The sequence below is a fragment of the Ochotona princeps genome, chromosome 28 (assembly GCF_030435755.1).
Source record: "Ochotona princeps isolate mOchPri1 chromosome 28, mOchPri1.hap1, whole genome shotgun sequence".
Lineage (NCBI taxonomy): Eukaryota > Metazoa > Chordata > Mammalia > Lagomorpha > Ochotonidae > Ochotona > Ochotona princeps.
Genome location: NC_080859.1, coordinates 8,456,198 through 8,475,849, shown reverse-complemented (window position 1 = coordinate 8,475,849; position 19,652 = coordinate 8,456,198). Strand labels below are relative to the sequence as shown.

General features: G+C 42.2%; 1 protein-coding gene across 1 annotated transcript in view; it reads right to left on the bottom strand.

Annotated features, from left to right (window-relative positions):
• Window positions 1–13,283: 13,283 nt before the first annotated feature.
• Window positions 13,284–19,652, bottom strand: part of ADGRV1 (adhesion G protein-coupled receptor V1) — a 387,995-nt gene continuing 381,626 nt past the window's right edge. Inside the window, exon 90 of the mRNA XM_058656191.1 lies at window positions 13,284–13,670. Coding sequence (XP_058512174.1) covers window positions 13,552–13,670 — 119 coding nt within the window. The 3' untranslated portion in view covers window positions 13,284–13,551. The remainder of the gene's footprint in view (window positions 13,671–19,652) is intronic.

Genomic DNA, 19,652 nt, shown 5'->3' with positions numbered 1-19,652 from the left:
TTTCCTATATTTTAGGACTCTAATATACTCTCTTCCATAATGATCATACTAGTTTACATTCCCAGCAATACATGATTGGGGTCACGTTTCCCCCCATATCCTCCCTAGCTTTTATTGATTTCTTCTTTCTGGCCATTTTAATTTGGGTGAGGTGAAACTTCATTATGGTTTTTACTGCCATTTCCATGATGGCTAGTAAACCTGAGCATTTTTTTATGTATGTTGGCCATTTTTGCACCCTCTGAAAAATGCCTGTTCATGTCTGTGCCCATTTGTTAACTGGGTTGTTTCGCTGTTGTTGAGTCTCTTGAATTCTCTCTATATTTTGGATGTTTATCTACTCTGTTACATAGTTTGCAAATATTTTCTCCCATTCTGTTGGTTGCCTCTTCACTTTGAAGGTTTATTTTGCAGTGCAGAAGCTTCTTCACTTGAGAAATCTCATTTATTCATTTATTGTTTTAATAATGCATCTGGAGTCTTTTCCATGAGATCTTTGTACACATCTGAATCTTAGAGCGTGTCCCCAGTGATTTCTTCTAGAAATTTGATGGTATCAGGTCATAGACTTAGATCTTTGATGCATTTAGTTGATTTATGTCTAAGGTAAAGTAGGAGTTTGTTTCCTCTGCATGAATACATTAAATTTTCCCAGTACCATTTGTCAAGATTCTGTCTTTCATTTCCCAGTATGCCAGTCTCTTTTGCACAGTTCATGTATATGATTATCATATATTTAAAATCTGTTCACATCTATATATTTTTCTCTTGAGTCTTTATTAACTATTTTTTAAATTTTATATCATTTTATGACAGTCTCATAAGCTCTGGGATTCCCTCAGCCCCTCCCTACACATCTACATATTAATATATAATACATCTGTATTACATATGTGTGTGTATATGTATGTACATTGTGCTTTGCATATAGGCTGTCTTTTCTCAGAAAACATATGATATTTGTCCTTTTGGGATTGTCTTCACTAGGCGTAACAGTTTCCACCTTGGACCATTTTGCTACAACCAACAAGATTTCACTCTTCTTTGTGACTGAGTAGTTGTCCATCAAGTAGATGTGCCACAGTTTTTTTTTTAACCTATTCCTCTGTTGATTGGCCTCTCTGTTGATTCCATGATTTTACTATTGTGAATTGTGTAGCTGTAAATATAGGGTTGCAGGTTGCGCTCTTGAGCGCAGATTACATTCCTTTGTCTATATGACCAGGAGAGGGATGGCTGGTCATATGGTAGAGCAAGTTTCAGCTGTCTGAGCCTTCTCCGTACTGACTTCCTAAATGGTTGTATTAGTTTACATTCCCACCGACCGTGATCCAGGGCATCTTTGCCCTCCACATCCTCACCGACAGTTGGTGTTTGCTGATTTCTGTGTATCAGCCATTCTTGCTGGAGTTAGGTGGAATCTCATTGTAGCTTTTATTTGCATTTCCCTAACAGCTAGGGAATCTGTATATATTTTCATGTGTCAGTTAGCATTTTGAATTTCATATTTTGAAAAATATCCATTCGTGTGCTTTGTCAATGCTTGTTTTTGTTATTTTTGAGTTTCTGTGGCTCTTTGTATATGTTGGATATTGATCTGCTATCTGTGTAGTGTGAGAGAAGTTATGTCTAAATCTGTTAGTTGCATCCTCACTTTACTGATGGTTTCCCTTGAGGTACAGAAGCTCCTTAGTTTGATGTAATCCTACTTGTTTGTTTTGTCTAATTGCCTATGTTTTTTGTGTCTTTTTAAAGAAGTCTGCCCATGCCTACTTCTTTTAGGCTGTTCCCTTTGTTTTCTGCTAGTAATTTGATAGGTGGCTTGTGTTTCCATGTGAATTTTTGCCTTTTTTAGTTCTGAGAAGAATGTCGTTGGGCTTTTGATTGAGAGCACGTTGGATCTGTAGATTCTGTTAGATAATGTGGATATTTTGATGTTGATTCTACTGGTCCACAGTCAAGGCAGATTTCTTCATCTTTTAATGTCTTCCTCCATTTCTTTCCTCAATGTTTTGTAGATCATGGTAGAGGTCCTTCATGAGTTTGGTTGGCTTTATGTAAGGTTGTTTTCCACGATTTTGAATGGGATTGTTCTTACAAGTTCTTTCTCAGCCATAGTTATTGGTGTATACTAAAGTCATCGATTTATGTTCATTTATTTTATATAGTATAACCTTGCCGAACTCTCGAGTTCTAGTGGTCACATTGTTAAATCTTATTCTCCTATGTACAGAATCATGTCTTTGATTTCTTTGTTTCCATGTTTTACTTTTTTAACATCTTTTTTTTTGCCTGATAGCTCTAGCTAGGACTTCTAGTAATATGTAAATAGCAGGCATGAGCGTGGAATCCTCTTTGGTTCCATATTTTAATGGAAAAGATTCAACTTTTCCCCTTTTAGTATGATGCTGGCACTGGTTTTTATTTTCATGTATTGCTTTGTGTTGTGGAATGTTTCTTCTTGCTTAACATGCTTAGGGTCTTTACAATGAAGTGGTGTTAGATATTATCAGATGCTTCATCCACATCTATTGAGATGATCACATGGTTTTTATTTTTCATTTTGTAGATGTGGTATGTCATTATTGATTTGTATATGTTAAATCATCCATGCATGTCAGGGCTAAATCCCACTTGGTCTTATATCTTGTTGGATTCTGTTGACTAGTATTTTGTTGGGGATTTTTGCATCAATGTTCAGGGATATTGGTCTGTAGTTCTTTTTCTCTGTTGTGTCTCTTTTTCTGATTTGGAGATTAATATGATATTGACTTTATAGAACGAAGTTCGGAGGATTATCATCTATTCTGTTTTGAATACATTATGGATAAATGGAATTATTTCTTGAAAAGTTTGGTAGAATTCAGCAGTGAAGCCATCCAGTTCTGGATTTTTCTTTGATGGGAAGGGTTTAATCATTGATTCAATCTCTCTCCTGGCCATAGGTCTATTTGGATTTTTAATTACCTCATGATGCAATTTTGGTAAATTGTATGTTTCCAAAAATCTATCCATTTCTAGGTTTTTGATTTATTGGCATATAGTTACTTGTAACATCTTCTAATGATTTTTTGTATGTCTGTGATATACATGGTCATTTTTTCTTTTTCAACTCTAATTCTAATTTGCATTTTCTCCCTTTATTTTTGATTTGACTTGGTGTATGTGTTTTGTTAATTTTTTCAAAGAATTAGGTCTTTGATTCATTAGGTCTTTTCTTGTGTGCATTATTCATTTGGTTTCAATTTGGTTTATTCCATAATTTTAATTATTTCTTTCTGTCACTATGTGTTTTATTTGCTGCTATTTTCAAAGTTTCTTCAGATGTGTAGTTAAATTATTTCCCTGGTGCCTTCCTGGTTTCTTGATATAGGCACTAATTGTAATGAGTGTTCCTCTTAGCAATGCTTTTTCTGTGTCCTGTAATTTCTTAGGTGTTTATGCATTCACTCATTTCAAAGAATTAAAAAATACCCTTTTAGATTTCTTCTTTGGCCCATTGTTCACTCAGTAGTATGCTATTCTAAGTGTTTGCATATTTTCTGGTGTATTTTGACTTCTTGGTCTGCAGTTTCATTCCCTGATAGTCTGAGATAATAATGGTATGATATTAGTTCTTTTGCGTTTGCTTAGGACTGTTTTGTGGCCTAGAATATATTCTATTTTACAGAAGGTTTCACACACTGGTGAAAAAAAATGTGTATCCTGGGTCTATAGGATGAAAGGTTCTGTGGATTTTGTTTATTTGTTCTATTATGTAATGAGCTCTACTGTCTGAGTTTCTGGCTTACTGACAGTGGTGTGTTTAGATCCCCACTATTATATGTAGTGGAGTCTGTATCACTGTTAACGGTTGTTTTACATAGCCAGGTGCCCTATCATTATTTCATCTTGCCGAACAGATCCCTTGATAATTATGTAATGCCCTTCTTTGTCTCTTGTTAAAATCTAGTCTGATATTAAAATGGCTGAACCAGCTACTTTTTTCTTTCATTGACTATTTTTTAAAAAGATTTATTTTTATTGGAAAGAAAGATATCCATAAAACAACAGTCAGAAAGATATTGTCTGCTGACTCACTCCCCAAGTGGCCACAATAGCCAGAGCTGCATCAATCTAAAGCCAGGAGCTCTGAGCTTCTTCCTGGTCTCCCATGTGGTCCAGGGTCCCAAGACTCTGGACTGTTGTCTACTGCTTTCCCAGGTCACAAGCAGGGAGCTGGATGGGAAGTATAGCAGTTAGGACACGGACTGGTACCCACATGGGATCCTAGGGTATTCAAGGTGAGGATGCAACTACTGTGTCCATGCTGGGCCCTTGCTTTCCCTTTCCATTGGCCTGGAATATATTTTCCATCCTTTCAGTATCATTGTATATTTTGGGGTCAAATGTATTTATTGTAGGCAACAGAGATAGATCCTGGTTTTAAATGCAGTCAGGGTTAATACTGACAGGTAGCAATTTAGTCATGCCATTTTAACATAGGGTTTCTCAATGTTTACTTTAGGTTTCTTTTTGTGGTTTCACTTTCATCTTTTTTGGTGTCATTTTCTTCTTGTGTCTGTAGCACATCTTTTAGTAACACTTGTACCGCTGGTCAAATAGAGGGGAAGTTTTTCAGTTTTTGTTTGCTTTGGAAGGTTTTAATTTCATTTTCATATACAATTGAAAGCTTTGCTGGGTGTATTAATCTGGGTTGACAGTTTTTTCTTTTGGGTTCTGGATTATGTCTCTGCAGTGTCTCCTAGCCTGTAGGGTTTCTGGTGAGAAGTCAGCTGTGAGCCTGACTGGTGTTCCTCCGGGTGTTCTGGTATTTCTCAAATGAACATTGAAGTATCTGTTCTTTATGTTCGCCTGAAGAGAGCTTGATTGATTCGCCACGGTGAGGATTGCTTCTGTTTGTGTCTGTTTCGAGCGTCTGAACTTTCTATATTTGGATTTCCCTTTCTTCAAGTTGGGGAAGTGTTTGATCATTATTTCACTAACTAGAACTTTCAACTCAGTTTCTTTCCTATATCTTCAGTACCTTCTATGTCTTGTATGCTTACTTATTAGTGTCAATTAATTCTTGGATGGTTTTCTTAACTTTGATTCCAGTTGTAGATTTTTGCCTGTGTGGACACTTTCTGATAAATTGTCTTCTAGTTCTGGGGTTCCTTCTTCTTTCTTACACAGTGCATTGTTGGGCCTTTCCATTATTTTTTTTTACTTGTGCTATTTTTCATTTCTAATAATCCAGTTTGATTTTGTTTCAATACTGCTATCTCTTGTGTAATGTATTCCTTAAATTTCTTGCATTTCTGGATCTGCATCTTACTATTTTTCAAAAGCTTTATAACAGTTTTTAAAAATACTTTAACGAGCAGTTCTTCAATGTCTTCCTCTTCCAGTTCTGAGACTGAAATACTCTTGTGATCCGTTGTAGGAGTCGGTGAGACATCTGTTTCCTCATTCATGTTGCATTGCAGTTCAGATCAGTGGGTTTTTTCCTTAGGCAGATTTATCTTTAAGCTGTGTTATTCACAGGCTTGTGGACAGTCTGTTTTATTCCTGTTCAATGCTTGCTTCCCTGTTGGTTCTTGATCAAGACAATGGTGGGATGCTTTTGCTGCTCCCTTGGGTGACTCTCTGCCTTAGGCTCCCATGCTGCACTCCTACCCAGGCCTTCACAGCCAGTGCTGCCTTGGCTATCTCTCTGCACTTCCAGCTGCTGGCTGTGCCATAGCCTGCTGTGTTTCTCTCCTGTGGATGGTTCCAGTGGTGCCTGGAACTGTGCCTGGTTCTCTGACAGCCTTCCAATCTATGCTAGTTCACTGTAGAACAGGAGTGTATTTTCTTGCTGGAACCTGCTAGGAGGTAGGTCAGTGGCATCCTGGACCCATTTTGTGGATGGAACCTGTGGAATGCTAATTTGATGGTGGGACCAGTGAAATGTACTTCTGGCATTGATAACTTGCAAGTCTCAGCTGGATGTATCTCGCTGAGCTTGGTTGGCATGTGCCCAGCTTGCCAATTCTCCAGGCACTTTGTAGTCTCCTATGAGTCCTGCTCAACGTGGCGCCTGTGAGGGTAGGGGGTGTTCACCTCTTTCCACTCCCTTGCCTATCTGCAGGTGCTTTGCTGCTCTGTCTCACCCCATGTTTGCACAAAAGATCGGGTGCACCTGCTGACTTGAATTGCCTCCCGCCTCTCTGGTGTTTGCCCTTCCCTCCAGTCACTGTTGGGAAATCTGGCTCCTGCTGTCCCCTGCTGCTTCCCAGTGCCCACAGTCCCCAGCCACTTCTGTACTGATGACCTGTCCACACCTATCACTCATGACTGTGCTTGTTTTCCTCTACCAGCCTTTTGACGAACCAGTTTGTCTTTACCCTAATCCACCATCTTGGACCTCCACCTCTGTTGATTTTCTAGAAAGTCTCCATTTATAAAAGCAAGGTATTCAAGCCTCTATTATTATTGGATTGGAATCCATGTATTCCTTTATATCCATTAAAATTATTTTTTTAATAGCCACATGCCCTGACATTGGCTGTATATATATTTACTATAGTCGCTTTATCTTCTTAAATTGATTGATACCTTAATCATTATGTAATATCCTTCCTTTTCTTTTAAGAGTTTTGTGTTAAAAAAATATATTTTGTCTCATTAGAATGGCTTCACCTGTTTTTCCTTTCCGTTGGCATGGCATGTCTTTTTCCATCCTTTCAGTCTGTGTCTATCTTTGCTGCTGAGATATGTTTTCTACAGGCACCAAATGGATGTTCTTGTTTTTTAATCCATTCAGCCAGTGTGGGTGTTTTGATTGGATTGTTTGGATTATTTGCACTCAGGGTTATTTTTGAAGGCTAATGACTTGGTCCTGTCATCCTTCCATATCACTCCCTTCCTTCCTTCATTTCTCTCCCTTTCTCTTTTCTCTTTTTTTTCTTTCTTTAAAAAAAAGATTGATTTATTTTTATTGGAAAGGCAGATATACAGAGATGAGGAGAGACAGAGAGGAAGATCTTTCGTCCAATGGTTCACTCCCCAAGTGGACGCAATGGCTGGTGCTGAGCCAATCCGAAGCCAGGAGCCTGGAGCTTCTTCTGGGTCTCCCATGCGCGTACAGGGTCCCAAAGCTTTGGGCCGTCCTCGACTGCTTTCAGGCCACAAGCAGGGAGCTGGATGGGAAGTGGAGCTGCCGGGATTAGAACCGGTGCCCACATGGGATCCCGGCACGTGCAAGGCAAGGACTTTAACCACTATGCCATTGTGCTGGGCCCTTTATTTCTTTTCTTTCCTTCTTTCTTTCCTTCCCCCCTCATTCCCCCCCTCTATCCCTCCTTTCCTCCCTCCCTCCCTCCCTCCCTTCCTTCCTTCCTTCCTCCTTTCCTTTCCTCCTCCTTTTTTTCTTTTTTCTCCATAAGCACTCTTGTTGTTTCCTTTGGATTTCCTCTCTACCTCTACCAAGAGCTCTTCTATTTTCATATTCTTTCATTGTGAATATCATTTTGTATTTTTCTGTGTACTACATTCTTAAGCATCACTTGTAGGGATGGACAAGTGGTAGCAAATTCTATGTTTATTTTGGAAGGTCTTTATTTCACCTTCATGCATAGAGCTATCCTGGGGTGGCTTTTTCTCTTTTGGGGCCTGGACAATGTCTCTCCATTCTCTCCTAGCCTATAGGGCTTCTGCTGCAAAGTCAGCTGTTAATCTAATTAGTCTGAAGGTAAAGTGGTGATTCAGCTACTTGTTAGAATCTTTGTTTTATTGTTGAAAGTTTGACTGCAATGCATTGTGAAGGTTGTTCCTGATTATGCTTGCTCTGTGTGCTTCCTGTACTTGGATGTCCCTTTATTTCTGTGCATTAGGGAAATTTTCTGCCACTGTTTCACTGAACAAACCTTTTAATTCATCCTCTTCTTCTTCCTCAGGAATTCCTAAAATAATATATATTTGATCGCTTGATGTTGTTCCATAAAAATGAACAGTCTTTTTAGCTTTTCTAATTTTTAATCTATTTTTTTTGTCGTCATAGTTGGGATGAGATGTTCCCAAGGTTTTGTCTTCTGACTCCAACATTCTTCCTTAACTTTTCCAAGCCTGTTATTGAGGCTTCCGCTTTATTTTTTATTTGACATATTGAGTTCTTCATGCCTAGTATGTTTGCTTGATTTCTCTTCACAGTCTTAATCTCTTTGCAAAATTTTTAACCATATAATGCATGGGTTTCTTTATTTCAACTTATGCGTTTTGAGTATTCCTGTGAAAATTTTTCTCCATTAATTTTCAGGGATTTCTTCCATCTCTTCGTCTTCCTAATATTGAGGAATTGTTAAATTCCATTGTGCAGAGTCATAATGTCTTCCTTGTTTTTGTCTTTTATTTCTGCACTTATTTTTAGACATTTCTAGGAGTACTTGCAGTTTTTCCTCCTCTTGTGTTTATCTGCGGCTTGGTGGAGTGACTGCTTCTTTAGTAAATATCCACAGATGTGTGCTGGGTGTGGGCAGTGAACTGTGAGCGGAGAGCCCAGATCAATACCAAGTCTGGGTGAGTCGAGAGTGATGCCCAAAGTAGGTGTGTTGGGTCTCCTCTTGTCAGCACATGGGAAGCAATAATCATGACTGTTACTACACCCACTTCCTCATTTCCTCTCTTTCAAAGTGGTAAGCACCCAAGATTAGCCCCCGGTGGCTACAACCTCCACCCATGCCAGTGCCTGAACCATATGTAAGATCTGTGACATTCTCTGTGTGCCCAGAGCCACAGCTTCATGCCACACACTAGCAAGCAGCCACTTAATGCCTACAGCTTTTGCAGAGATGCCCACACCCACAGGATACTGAAGCTGCCCTCAGCCTGATGAGCCTGTCCCAACCACGGACATCAGAGGCACCTGCTGTTCTGGCTATCTGAGTACTCTTAGTGGCTTGCACGGCTGTGCTTCCCCTCCAGGCTCATAGAAGGGTGGGGTGTGTCCCTACCCCACAATCTCAGGTGCACATGCCACTCCTGGCCAGGCCACCAGATGAAACTCAGTGCGGAGCATGGGTTTTTCCTTTAAGCAGCACCACCCAATTGCAGCCACCTGTACGGAGCCAGGACCGCAGCAGCCGTGTGACCTTCACTTGTCATGCCACAGGTCATTCCCTACTGGTGCAGGCGCTTTGCAGGAGTGAAAGGAGTGTGATCCTCCCCCACCCTGACCTGACAGAACTCTTCCCTTGCTCTGGCTGCGATCCAGACCTGCACTCAGTGTGATCCAAGAGGTTCTATGCCAGGCCATGCCACCGGTGCCTCCGGCTGTGCCGTCCACGCTCACCTCTTTCTCCAGATCTGTTCTTTTCTAATCCCCAGTGCCCGTCTCTTACTTGTGGTGAGCTGAGGCTGGCTCACACGGCTGACAGCAGAGGTTCTGACGAGCTCTGTCCCCTTGTCCCCTGCAGCTTTCACTGTTTCCTTTTGCTCCTTCACCGAGAATTTCTGTCAGACTTCTAGAAACGCTGCCCTTTCCCGTTCCAGAGCAGCTAAATTACTGTGGCTGTCCCCTAGCCAGCCATCGGGTCTACCTTTGTCTCCGATCAAAATCATTCACTGTGTTCAGAACAAAACGCATTCTGTGCCTTCACCACAAACACAAATTGTGTTGAGAACACTTAACGGTGGAACGTCTTTTTGCAACATCGAGGATGAAAAGCCGTTGACAAAAATCCTCAATGGCAGAAAATACCAGGTACAGGAGCAGAACTTGCATTTAGTAACCTGCTTTTGTAAAACTTTAGCCACCTGATAGGCACGGGGGAGAATCGTGAGGCTAGCATAATCAGATGTTTGCTGCTGAGAAGTGGAAGACAGTGTGAGAAGAATCAGTCAAGTGCTTTGGTTCCAGCCTAATGTTTGAGCCAGCAGTAGAGCTTAGCTACAGGCCTGTCTTCCTCCCTGCACCTGCAGGCTGGCCTGTGGCTTCTGCTTCCATCTTATGTGGTGGAACTGCAAACTCAACAAATCCTTTGAGGACCCAGGAACAGGCTTCCCTTGTATATTCCAGTGCATCTGGAGACTCTACAGTCCTTATACCGACCCCAGTGGCTGGTCCAATCTCAGTGTCAACACATGTGGGTTATAGAATAACTAGAACATTTTAGAACTGTAATCAGCCTTAAATAAACTGTGGCAAGCAGATAAAAACAGAATGAGAACCATTTTTTTTCGTCCCTCTGATTTCCGTTCCTGGCACCGCTAATCCTGGGCTGGATGTTTCTTTACCTGTCACTCCCAACAACCACATCATTATCAGGTGATGCTGCAGGTATTGGAAAGAACTGGCTAAACAAATATGACCCATATTACTTTTAAAAACATTCTTTTCCCTGTATTGAGCACAAAAATACAGGTTACTGCTAGGGCTCTCTAGAGCATTCATGGAAAGATGGGACTAACAGATTTTTTGGGTGCAAATTTGAAATTATTTGCTTTCATAAATCATTAACTTTGGGCTAAAATGATTATTCTCCTCCTGGCTTCATCCTTGCCTGATCTCAGCTGTGGTGTACATCTTCTGTCTTTCAAATATAAATAAATATCTTCTAAAAATTAGTTACTACTTCAAATATGCTTGTCCTTTGCCAGAGAAAGAGGAGGTCTTTCCACATTTCAGTCTTGATTAGTGGAAAGCGATGTCTTTAGCAAGATTCTTTGGGTTGTCTTCAAAAGTGACAGTGTGATTGTGGGAGGGCCTTGGCTCTGTCAGCAACTGGCTCCTAACGGCAGCTTGTGGAGGCACTGGCAGCAAGTGGCAGTGAACTCTGGGCACCCACACTCCAGTAGGACATGCTTCCTCTCCTTGAGAGGATCCTAGGCACAACTGCTCTGTGATCAGAAACCACCTGCATCTGGGCCTGTTTCAGGGCAGTTCTCATAGGAGGTATGTTTGGCACAGGCTCTTACTATCTTAGCATAAAGGTTTGAAGGAAAAATAAAAGACAAAAAGAAAACCAAGTGCAATAAACAGAGAACAGAGGAAAGGGGCCAGCATTGTGGGCACAGTCCTGGAGGCTGCTACTGCAACACCAGCACGCGGTACGGGCCTGAGAGTCCCAGCTGACTCACTTCTGATCCACACCCCTGATGTGCTCAACCACATCAGCGACCTAAGAGAAGCTCTTGACTTGAGCCTGGCCTGGCCACTTGGGGTCTCTCCCTAACTTGGTCTTTCAAAGAAATAAATTAAGCACGAAAATACAGAAGCAGGGACATTGGCAAAAAATAACGCAAAGTTTTTCTTGGCAGAGGAAATAAAATGTGATAGCGGTGGGGACTACGGGGGATGATGAAAAACTTTTGGAAAAAGGTAAAGGTGATGGCTGTGTTACATCACAAGGGACAATGTAAATGTAATGAGTGTCCCTGAATTATACACAAATTAGATAATGGGTAGAATGACAAGTTTTATGTTCTATAGCTATTCTACAACATCTAGAAACACCAATCATATGCCAAATATCATTATGCTGTGCATTTCGCGTGGATTTGTTTTATGGAATGTGAATTCTATCCCAATAAAACTGTCAAATGTCACAGAGAAAAAAACAGGGTCAGCTTATTGAAAGAGCAAAGCCACAGGCCACGTGTCACAGGCCCACAGCCTTCCAGTTTCCAGGGCTTCAAACTGGGTTTGATTTACTGTTTCCTTCAGCCTCTGCTTCCCTGGCAGGTGACTCATGTTAATCTACACGGGGAGGAAACAGAATGGCAAACTGTTGCTGCTGTTGGCACATGAAGCCCATTTTTCTTAGGGCTGTGGCTTGTGCAAACCTTGGCTTTCCCTCTCAATATCTAACAGACTCACACATCATGGCAGGGAGCAGCCCTTATGATTTCCTACCAAGATGGCAATTTGGACAGTCATAGAAATCCCACTAATCTGAAGCCAAGCAAGTTTCCTCCTCTCCTCTCCACCCAAGGATCATGCTGGTTTGCTAGATTTTCTCAAATTCTGACAATTTGCATATGTGAAAATAACCACGGGCCAAGCACACGAGGAAGAAGGTGGGGCAGGAATCACAGGGAGAGGCAAGTTCTTTGATGATCTTTCAAGAAAAATCATGCTGCCTCACTGATGTGGAGACAAAGAGCTCCCATTCACTGATGCATTCCCCCAGCTGCCCTTGATGTTCAGGGCTGAGCTGAGCTGAAACCAAGAACTGGGAACTCAACCCAGCTCTCCCACATAGGAGGCAGGAGTTCAGCTGCTTGAGTTCCCACTGCCTGCTGAGGTCTTCCTGCGTAGCAAGATGGAGTCAGGAGCCAGAGGAGGTACTAACTCCTGGCCCTGGGACTCCAGGTACAGGAAACTGAGCTCCCAGGCCAAACTCTCCTTCTGTCCCACTGCAGATTTCATACAAAAGAAACCTGCAATTAAACATCATGAAAGAGGACGCAGGTGTTTTCATTGTGACTCCTAAGGAAATTAACAGAGCAAAAAATATCCTCCTAAAACTTTTAATTTTTTCTTGAAATGATACTGATTTTTACAACAGTGTTTAAGAACTAAAAAATAAAAGGTTAAGAAAGTCTTCCTCAGGACACACTTTTGCTATTGCGAATGATTTTTCTGGAATCAAAGTCAATGAAATCATTAGGAACATGGTGGTGTTTGTTCTGGGAGAGAATTTACAATTTCTCATTCCAAGACAAAGGCAGCCTAAAAACTCCAAACCAAGACATTTTTCCTCCAAAACATCCTCTGCCCTGTTTGAATGATCCTCTTCTTAGCTTTGCAAAAAAAAAAAAAAAAAAAAAAACTGGATGGAGCTATTTTTAGCTGGAGACAGAATATTCATTCTGGAAAAAATGTTTGGATTCCTCATATTAAAAGCAACAGAAACACATAGTGTTGATGAAAGACTGCAGTCCGTCACAGACCCTTAGGTGTAGTCACTCACAGGTCATCGATCAGTCGGTAAGTCAAGCCCGCTAGATCCCCATTGGAGATGGCCAGTGCCTGCCACTGAAAGGCCAATGCAGGGCGGACTCAAAATTCAATACACCTGCAGCAGGCCAGGTTTTACACTGATCATTTTGTGGGGCCTGTGAACAATATCATAAATATACCGAAGGCTCTTGGTGATAGGAAAAAAGTTTCCCCACCTGTTCTTATATCAAAGCTGAACATCACAGGGTGTCTGAAGCCATCGAGAAACAGGGGTTGTGGTTTTGGCCCAGACACTTGAGAAATACTGAGCCCAGATGTCACCGAGTGGATTCTATTGCTTTTATTCATTATAAACTTCATTAAGCAGTATTAGCCATGTAGGAAGATTTAAAAAAACAGCTAATATTCCTGTAATACGTACATCCTACTAATCGACATAAATGGATCCAATCTTGTACTCTAGTAGTGAATTTTCACGTTGCACGGAGGTTAAGACACAAGTAGATTTCTGGGTTAATCATCAGTAGAGTTCATAGATTCCTAACTCACTGCTGTGTCCTGATACGTGTTAGCTCAAAAGGCAACAGCCATACAAACGCATCGTCTTCACTGAGGAGGCCGGTGAGGGGCTAGAGGTGGGTGTCGGCAATGGGGATCCTCCGGAGCTCCACGATCTGGGAGTCGGTCAGGGTGCCTCCCTCCTGGCTGCCCTGGCCGGATTCGTTGTCACTGACACTGAGGCCAGCACCTGCAGAAGGAAGCACAAACCCCAGCTGGCTTACACAGTGCATTCAGGGTCAAGTTCCATGCAGCCCCAGAACTGTGTGTTTGGAATTCCATTAGAGAATTTTAAATTTGTTTCGGTTGTTCTTTTAGAAGAAGAGATTGATTTCTAAAGACATAAATTCAGATTCTTTATCTTTTGGGTTTGTTCTCACGTGGTAGACCAGCATCATCTAGAAAATCAAGCAGATGAGCTGAAGTTTTTCAGCCATGGGTAGGATCTGTTGTTACAACACATCCTTGTGCCTAACCTCATGCCGCCAGGCCTGAAAAGGTCAAAAGGTCCCTGCTTCTCCAGGGGAACAAAGGAACTGTCCCACTGGTACAGACCCCAGGAGCTGATAGGACATGATCCCCTGGGTCTACCCATTGAGACTCTGCTGGGCAGGGAGCTGAGAACACCGGCTGCGGACACTTGGACACTCCGAGTCTTCTCAGTGCCCTGAGATGCTGGCTCTGGATGGTCAAGTGCATACCACCCAAACAGAGCCATCCAAGACTGCAAGCAGCTCACTGCTGATTCCTAGAGGCAGTGCCTGGGAGCTCCATTGGAAGGAAACTCCACTGTTCACTGCCTTTTTCCACAGCTCAGTATGATTTAGGATACTTACAACTATGGCAGCCTAGCACTCCTGTTCTTTTGTTCAGTAATGTGGAAAAGCATCAACTCTCGTGTGTGTGTGTGTGTGTGTGTGTGTGTGCGCGCGCGCGCATGGGAGACGAGGGCATGGTACTGACAACCCCCTCCTTCCTCTCTGCTGGGCACCAAATTCTGCAAACAAGATTGAGAGTGACAGGAAGTAGCCTGGGCAGCTGAGACTTCCATTTCTGTCTGAAGCACAGGGAAGGCAAAACTGCAGGCCTGGCCACCATGGGAAGATGGTGTGTTAGCTTCCTCTTAACCGACGTGGAGACGGAAGTGGGACCCTGCTGTGATGTGCCTGTAGTGCCATCCTCCCTCCCTCCCTCCCTCGGATCTCTGTCCTTCATGCCCTCTCTGCTGGAGGCTGCTGTTGCAACTCGACTTCCTTCCTATGCTTTGCTGACACAGAACTTGCCCGTGTAACCCTCTGCCTACTGACTCTTTGCAGAGTTAATCTGCTTTGTCTTGCATGTCCTGCTGTGGTCTCAGCCCTGCTTCAGGGCTTCCAGTATCACTCTGATTTTTGCCTGCCCTCTAACCTTAAGTCTCAGTATTTATCGGCACGAACAGAGAGCAGATGACTACTCCACTGGCAGCTGGCATGAGTTACATCATTCATCTCCCCTCTCCCTTGATATTCATCGCTGGATCTTCCCTTGTTTCTTCCCATTGGCTCTCAGTGGGCTTAGCTCAGTACCTCCTCCTCGCTGGGATCGAGCTGGTATAGACCTCAGGGCCTCAGTTACCTTCTTGTAGAATGTCCCCCTTATCAGCTTCCTGAATGCCCGTACAAGTGGGCCAGATCGTCTCCCTTGCAGAGAGGCAATGAACCCATGGTCCTTCGCAGGCATGGAAGGAGGTGCCTTTGGGACCCTGCAAATGCCATGCGTAAATCCAGAGAGCTCAGTGAGAGCCCCAGCAAACTGGAGTAGTGGCTTCCAGGGCTAGCTCATGTTTTGTCTTGGACCATGAACCTCCAAAACTGTGAGCCCTCTTTTCTTTAAAAGTAGTTTGCTTCAGGTATTGGTTCCTATAAGAACCAAAAGTAGATTGGTTGGTAGGAACTAAAGTGTCCTTGGTTGTTGAAGAAAGCCAGAGACAGGCTGACTGCAGGATGTGACTGATTCTAATGCTGGTCTCTGAGTACCTAGCCTGTTCTTGGTCTTCCATACCAGCTATTACAAAGGGGTAGTGAGACAGAGTGATAGGAAGGGCCTAACGCTTTTGTCATATTCTGAGGGAAGTAAGTCACCATGGTATGATGGAGTACTTGTCCGACAAATCAGTGAGTTCTGAGGAGTATTTGGAGTCTTGATTGTTTTCTTTTTATGTTCAAGGACTTGATTTTTCTAACTGAAACGGAAATCTTTGTTGGATTTCTAATCAGGAAATGTCCACGATGACATGACCATGGGATTGGGTGAAGCCAAGCTGGTGGTGGTGGGGGAGGGGGGCTTACAGCCTTTCAGGATAAAGTGCCCTATAATTTTGATCCATATGCTCCATGCTTGACATTACAGAAGCTTGTCAGCTCTGGAAACCCTTAGCAACACCAGTCCTCAATGTGCTTCTGGTTACAGCTGTAACAGAGATCTTCTCTCTGGCTTAGCCTCACCTTTGCTGTAGGCTGAATCTACTCCCCTGAGCTTGTACTGTCCGCTCCTAAGTGGTGACTGTTCTACTCTCCTAAAATCCCGATTTGGGACACAGATGATAGATTACATCATTTTAGTAACAGTAACGATGATAATAAAAACAGCAGTGACTAGGCTATCACTGGTGTTGACCCGAGTGTTGCATTTTCTTGTGGAAATGCTGATGTACCCCAAGACTGCTGCTGGCTGGAAGATGGGATGTATTGTTTTGAATAGTAAAATGTGTTTTACCTGAAAAAAGCAAAGACTTTATCAAGAATTTTCTTTTTATGCCTAAAAAAAATCAGTAGTAAAAAAAATCAGTAGTAAAAAAAAAAAGTGCATGGCTTGTTTTGGGACCAGGACTACTTTTGTTAAAATCAGACTATTTTCATATACTTGCCTTTACTGTTATTTTAAAACACGCAAGAAAGTCTGTGCTAACACAGTGGCTTCAAAAATACTGTTTGCTCAGTTCACAATTGACTTGTTCCTGTTAGATGTGGACTTGGAGACGATCAAGACACATGTGAAAGCTTGGAAAGAAGTAATGGTGTTTTCCAACTTGGAAGCTGGCCACTTGAGCTTCCTGGATGTCTAGTCTTTGAGTCAATTTTAATGCAAAACTTAAAAGAAAATATCTTAGTCAAAATAGTGTCAGATCTCCTGCCTGCCTGTAAGGGTCATGGTCTTCAGACCTGAAGTTCTCTTGGCTGCACTTGGGAAAAAGAGAATCTCCTTAGAGCATCTAAGTATTCCAGTATGTGCTCGAATAGCTCCAAATCATTCTTGATCAAAAGCTGATGAGTTCTGAGAGAGAATAGGAGGCAACAGGAAACGGTGTCAATGGCTGCTACAAGGCCCCTTAGCTCAGTTCTGCTTTCTTAAACGGCCCCATGCAGCCTGAGACCTGCACACTGTTGCTGTTTCTAGAGTCGCCAAGACTAAGCCCAGGCGTGCAGTCCTAGGCTGTGGCCCAGGGTTTGTCCTGATTCCAAGTTCAGCACATTAGTCAGTCCCACTTCCTGGTCCTATGTGGAATTTGTACTTGGGTGGGAAATTTTGGTGACTTACTTCTGTCTGTCTTAGTATGTATACTGTGATCAGGTTAGTACAGGAATTAGTGGAGGTGAAGAACATGATAAGTCTGATGAGCAGGTGTTAGAATTCAAGGATGAATGCATCTCTTCCCATTTGATCCTATCCAAGAGAATGCATTCTTTTTTTCACCTAGAAGGTTTCTGTCATTAAGTGTTTTCTGTTGGGGAGCCAATGCTGTGGCATGGTGAATAAAGCCTTCCCCTTTGGTCCATGGCATCCTCCCATGTGGGCAGCAGATTTGAGTCTTGGCTGCTCCAGGTCCAATCCAGCTACTTGCTAACATGCCTAGGAACACAGCAGAGGCTGGCACATCTTCCTGGACTGACCCCTGCACCCATGCGGGATCCTGATTCAGCCTGTGCCAGCCCCAGCTGCCATGGCTGTTTGGGGAATGGGTGAACAGAAGACTCTAACGCTTTCAGATAAATATTTTAGATATGTTTTCCATTAAAATATAAAAACCACAGAAAGTTTATCTTCTACCTATGGAATAATAATTACTTTTGATATTTTGTTACTGTCAGGTATACTATAAAAACTAGATATTTAGAATCTTCACATTATAGGATTTTTTAAGGTAGAAGAGAAAATAGGAATGGACTAGCTCAGTTATACACAGGAAGATGTGGTTAAGAGATTTAGCTAAATAAAGTTACTAGGAGGTCTAGCTGCTGGCTGCCTATCTACTGATGTAACTTAAACGTATTCAGGAGGGGGACCCTTCCCATTGGGCATTCCTCTGGCTGTGGAACATGAGACCTTTTGCAGAGCAGGTCATGTGGGAAAGGTAGCAAAAAAGGGAGTGTGTGTGTATTTAAAAAATTGTATTGTGATGCAAAACACTTGAAATCCATGCAGTTTATCATGTTTTTGTGAACCTTTTGACGATCCTTTATCCACATGAATTTTAAAAGTTGAGCATTCCCAGATCTTTGACACAATCTCTTTGAGGAAGATACTTATCTTGTAGGTCACTTAACAAAACACTTAGTATTTTTGTAAATGTTGATGTATTGAGCTGTAGACCAATACTTATTCTAATGATAACTTGGCAGATAAATACTGGACACTTGAAAGTCCCATGATCACACACTCACACACACAAAAATAAGTTAACAGGCTTGTGTTGTTGAAGCCAAGCATGCATAGGTGAAGAGTAAACAAGTTTCAGGCCTAACAATATATTATAGTAGGGTGCAAGTCCAAGGGGAAGTGGAATGGAACTATAAACTCAGGAAAGATACAAGAGAATGATGTAAAATTCCAACTGTTAAAGGAGAGGTCTGCTCATAGATTTTAAAATAAATAGAAATGATATCAAATTGTTGCGGGATTGAGGACGTGTCTGTTAGTTTGAAAGATCAATGTGAGATTTCTATTTTAAAATATCAAAATTTAAACTTCAGTGGAAATTTTTTAAAATTATGAAAAATTGGAATGCTTAGATATGTGCAGTGAGCTACAGTTTTATTTCGGGATTCGAATGAAAAAGACAAAGCAGCACCATACCCAGTACTTTTCTGGAGTGGCTCAGAGTTTGCAAACAGATGTTACAGAGCCGAGGCAGACTGCAAAAGCCACTGACATGGGTCTTATGAACCAGGAAGGGTTCATGTCCAAAGAGGCAGCACTAGGCAGCTCCAGTCAAACCGTTCTGTGCTAGATTTTTCTAGAAGTTCTACAATTTCATGGGACACTTCAACATTTTAAATATTAGTTCAATAAAGTTAAAACATTGTGATTAAGGGGAAGAGGTTGTTGGGCTGAGTGAGGTCTCTGGATCAATTGCCAATTCTGCATGGATGGACTGGCTGGCATGTGGGGTGTTCTTTATTTGACCATTTCCTGTGATGGAGCATGGCCAAGGGTAGTGCCTGGTTATTATAGGGCCTCTTCTAAAAATACAGGGAACCTCTGCTGGAAATTCTTCTTTTCATCTTTTAAAGTCTTCATTCCCTAATGAGTTGAGAGAACTCTAAGGAATGCTAAGCTAAATCTATAAGCAAGGAAGTAATTCCATACATTCCTGAACCAAATGCATGTAGTATTTGCTCCATATATAGCATACCGTTCTAATTTAATTATGCTCTAAGAATTCATTTGGTTTCCATCGTTAGAACATCAACAACTGGCAGGCAATACTGGAGGGCAAGGGGTAGAATCTGCACCCAGCATTGCGCGGAGTCCCAGAGCTGCTTTGCAGTCTCCACTCTGAAGACCAGGAATACTGCTGAACTGCCTTCCTCCCTCACACTCTCTCCCCTCTTTAGTCTTCTTTCTGCTTTGCTGCGGTCTCTATGTGAGCCTCTCCTATTCACTTTGAGCTCAGGGATTCCCAGTACCACCTCCCTTCCTTCCACCCCTTGTACTCGTCTCTCCCTCTTCCTTGCCTCTCTCCTCATCTCCTTCTCTCTCAGACCAAACCTATTCAGCCCCATAGCTTCAGCTATAATCGCCACAGGGATGTGTTTCACATCATCACCTCTTACTCTCGTGCTCTGCCTAAGGTCCAAACCTGAATATGTAGGAACCCCCAGGCCCGATGGAAACCTGAACACATTCATTTCCT